At 44.1% G+C, this 4,554-nt stretch overlaps 1 protein-coding gene across 1 annotated transcript; it reads left to right on the top strand.

The window, feature by feature from the left end:
• Positions 1-76: 76 nt before the first annotated feature.
• On the top strand, positions 77-4,085 carry LOC107028176. The gene is made up of 3 exons (XM_015229220.1): positions 77-638; positions 1,043-1,044; positions 3,858-4,085. The coding sequence occupies exons 1-3, from the start codon at positions 77-79 to the stop codon at positions 4,083-4,085; spliced, it is 792 nt and encodes a 263-aa protein (XP_015084706.1).
• The last annotated feature ends 469 nt before the right edge of the window (positions 4,086-4,554 follow it).

Here is a 4,554-nt window from a genome sequence, read left to right as displayed (position 1 = left end):
GTCAGCTGTGTTTCGGACATCTAGGGAGGGTACTTCTTTCCAGTCCATTGTGAGCGCCGTCAAATAAGCGGAATTGATGGAGAGAGAGGAGTTTGGGGACCCTAAAAGAGCTCGTATATCAGGTCAGTTTCAGGGTGCCTCATCTGGAGGTAGGGGATCACAGAGAGTGAGTGGTTCTTTTCAGCAGCGGGGACCTATTCATGCATCTATGCCGACATTTGAGGGTAGCCAGACATCTAGGGGTTCTTATGGCCCAGGTCAGGGCTCGTACGGTTCACAGCAGCGATCTACAGGGCGAGGCAATTATAGTGGGTTTTCAGGGTCCACACAACAGTTCCCAGGTCAGAGATTTTGTTTTACTTGTGGAGATCCCGATCATCTAATGCGACAGTGTACTTCACAAAGGGGTCGTGGTGAGCCTCGACCTAATTCTTCATTCCAGACTAGACTACCAGCACCACAGGGTAGAGGTCGTGGCAAAGTTCAGTCAGGTAGAGGTGATAGAGTTTCTAGTAGTGGTGTTGCAGCTCAGCAGAGTGGGGGTAGAGGTACCACCCAGGATGGAGGTGGACGAGGAGGCCACTGCTATGCTTTCCCCGGGAGACCTGCGGCGGAGACCTCCGATGCTGTTATTACAGGTATCATCCCAGTATGCCATCGACCTGTGTCTGTGTTGTTTGATCCCGGTTCTACATTCTCTTATGTGTCTACGTATTTTGCTGCTAAATTTGATATGATATGTGATAGCATGACTGTACCTATTCGTGTTTCTACACCCGTGGGTAAGCCCTTAGTGGTGGATCGAGTGTATCGATCCTGTCTTGTTTCTTTGGCTGGGTATGACACTTGGGTAGACTTAATCATTCTGGGGATGGTGGACTTTGATGTTATCTTGGGTATGGATTGGCTTTCTCCTTATCATGCTGTCCTTGATTGTAATGCCAAGACTGTGACTTTAGCAATGCCTGGTGTTCCGAGGGTTGAGTGGAAGAGTGTTAGTGGTTCTTATCCTAGAAAGGTCATCTCTTTTATCCGTGCTCAGAGGTTGGTGGAGAGGGGGTGTTTGTCTTACTTAGCTTTTATTCGGGATACTAGTGTTGAACCACCTCCCATGGAATCTGTTCCCGTGGTTCAGGAGTTTCTCGATGTATTTCCTTCTGATCTTCCAGGTGTTCCTCCCGATAGGGATATCGATTTTGCTATTGATTTGGAGCCGGGCACTAAGCCTATTTCTATCCCTCCATACCGTATGGCTCCAGCAGAGTTGAAAGAATTGAAGGATCAGTTGCAGGATTTATTGAGTAAGGGTTTTATTCGCCCTAGTGTATCACCTTGGGGTGCCCCTGAATTGTTTGTGAAGAAGAAGGATGGGACTATGAGAATGTGTATTGATTACAGACAGTTGAACAAGGTAACAGTGAAGAATAAGTATCCTCTTCCGCGTATTGATGACTTATTTGATCAGTTACAGGGAGCATCATTGTTCTCTAAGATTGATTTGAGGTCTGGGTATCATCAGTTGAAGATTAGGGCATCAGATATCCCTAAGACAGCTTTTCGGACCCGGTATGGGCATTATGAGTTTCTAGTGATGTCCTTCGGATTGACTAATGCCCCTGCAGCATTCATGGAGTTGATGAATGGGGTGTTTCGACCATACCTTGATTCTTTTGTGATTGTTTTCATCGATGACATCTTGGTTTACTCTAAGACTGAGGAGGACCATGTCCGACACCTGAGGATTGTACTTCAGAGGTTGAGAGAAGAGAAGTTGTATGCCAAGTTCTCAAAGTGTGAGTTCTGGCTTACTTCTGTGACATTCTTGGGACACGTGGTGTCCAAGGAGGGTATTAGAGTAGATCCGGCCAAGATTGAGGCAGTTAGAGGCTGGACGCGACCTACTTCACCTACTGAGATTAGGAGTTTTGTGGGATTGGCAGGCTATTATCGACGATTTGTTCAGAGTTTCTCTACTATTGCAGCTCCATTGACTAGATTGACTCGACAGGATGTGGGTTTTCAGTGGTCTGATGAGTGTGAGGAGAGCTTTCAAAAGCTCAAGACTTTGTTGACTTCTGCTCCTGTGTTGACTCTACCTGAGGAAGGTGTAGACTTTACTGTGTATTGTGATGCTTCAGGAGGTTGTTTGGGTGGTGTGTTGATGCAGAAGGGGAAAGTGATTGCTTATGCTTCTAGTCAATTGAAATCCCATGAGAAAAACTACCCTACTAAATGATTTGGAGTTGGCGGCTGTGGTATTTGTACTTAAGTTATGGCGTCATTATTTGTATGGGGTGCATTGTGAGATCTTCACTGATCATCGGAGTCTTCAATATATCTTTAGACAGAGGGATTTGAACTTGAGGCAACGGAGATGGCTTGAGTTGCTGAAGGAATATGATGTGACCATTCTGTATCATCCAGGAAAGGCCAATGTTGTGGCCGATGCTCTGAGTAGGAAGACTCCTAGCATGGGGAGTCTTGCAGCGCTTAGTATTGAGGAGAGACCATTGGCTAGAGATGTGCAGATATTAGCTAACAGTCTTGTCCGCTTGCAGATTTCAGAAGAGAGTGATGGGATGATTGCTTTTATTGAGGCTCGGTCTTCTTTAGTCGAGCAAATCCGTGCACACCAGTTTGATGATGAAAAATTATGTCTCATTCGAGACAAAGTATTGAGAGGAGAAGCTAAGGAGGCTGTCCTTGATTCTGATGGCGTCTTGCGGATCGGAGGCAGAATTTGTGTGCCCAGGACAGGCGATTTCATTAGATTGATTCTTGAGGAGGCCCATTGTACTCGGTATTCCATCCATCCGGGAGCGGCGAAGATGTATCATGATCTGAGTCAGCATTACTGGTGGTGTGGGATGAAGAGAGATATTTCAGACTTTGTTTCGAGGTGTTTGACTTGCCAGCAGGTCAAGTGTGAGCACCAGCGGCCCGGGGGTGTATCTCAAAGGATGCCTATTCCTACTTGGAAGTGGGAGCGGATTACTATGGACTTTGTTGTGGGTTTGCCTACCACAGTGGGTGGTTATGACTCTATTTGGGTTATTGTTGATAGGCTGACCAAGTCTGCCCACTTCATTCCGGTTCGGGTGAAGTATACGGCAGAAAAGTTAGCCGAGCTATATATCAGTCAGATTGTTCGACTACATGGAGTTCCTATTTCTATCATATCAGATCGAGGTTCACTATTTACTTCTCATTTCTGGAAGGCATTACAACATGGTCTGGGTACTCAGTTAGATATGAGTACGGCATTTCACCCTCAGACAGATGGTCAATCTGAGCGGACCATTCAGGTATTGGAAGATATGCTTCGAGCGTGTGTGATCGATTTTGGTGCTAGATGTGATCAACATTTACCCTTAGCGGAGTTTGCCTATAATAACAGTTATCACTCTAGTATCCAAATGGCCCCATTTGAGGCATTGTATGGAAGACGGTGTAGGTCTCCGATAGGTTGGTTTGATTCGGCGGAGATGGACTCTTTGGATACAGACTTGCTTAGAGATGCTATGGAGCAAGTCCGTATGATTCAGTATAGACTGTTGACAGCCCAGAGTCGACAGAAGAGTTATGCAGACCGGAGAGTTAGAGCCTTAGTGTTTATGGAGGGTGATCATGTTTGGCTCCGAGTATCACCCATGAAGGGTGTGATGAGGTTTGGAAAGAAGGGCAAGCTTAGCCCTAGGTTCATTGGACCTTTTGAGATTTTGAGCCGAGTGGGAGAGGTGGCCTATAAGTTGGCCTTGCCACCTAGTTTGTCGGCAGTTCATCCTGTTTTCCATGTCTCTATGCTTCGGAAGTATATTCCGGATGAATCTCATGTGATTTCACTCGATTCTGTGGAGCTGGGTCCAGACTTGACATTTGAGGAGGAGCCTATAGCTATTTTGGATAGGCAAATTCGAAAGCTTAGGACCAAAGAGATTGCTTCAGTGAAGGTGCAATGGAAGCACCGATCAGTGGGAGAGGCAACTTGGGAGACAGAGTCTGACATGCGTGCCAGATATCCTCAACTTTTTGAAGCATCAGGTACTTTCTTTTACTTTATGTTCGAGGACGAACATGATTTTTAGTGGTGGATAATGTAATGACCCGGAAGGTCATTTTTGGAAATTTTAAATATTAGTGTAACTTGAGTTAATTAATTGATAGTTTATGGGCTAAAGTGATAATTTATTTAAGACCCTATACCATTTAGACTATATTTAATAAAATATGTGGGTAAAACCTATCACTTTTAGTACATAATTAATTTAAAAAAAAAAAAAAAAGAAGAAATAAGAAAAGAAGAAAAGGTCGAAGCTTGAGGCGGCTGAAGGGTTTGCAGGTATTTGATTTCCCATTTTCTATATGCAACATATTGTTATGCATATAATTATAGTTATTATTTAATGTTGGAGTTGAAACAGAAAGTGGGAAAAATTGGTTTTGAAATTTAGAGAAAAAGAAAGAGAACAAAAATTAATTGTATGCATTAAGTATTATATGTGGGTTTGTGTGCAGCATGAAGAATCAAACTTATTAGGCTTATTTTTTTTGTAT

The sequence above is a fragment of the Solanum pennellii genome, chromosome 8, assembly GCF_001406875.1.
Source record: "Solanum pennellii chromosome 8, SPENNV200".
NCBI classification, from domain to species: domain Eukaryota; kingdom Viridiplantae; phylum Streptophyta; class Magnoliopsida; order Solanales; family Solanaceae; genus Solanum; species Solanum pennellii.
This window is presented reverse-complemented; position numbering and strand designations above follow the sequence as displayed.

Bases quoted from the DNA above. Each gene is read 5' to 3' on its own strand.
- LOC107028176 (XM_015229220.1), top strand. From the start codon at position 77: ATGGAGAGAGAGGAGTTTGGGGACCCTAAAAGAGCTCGTATATCAGGT.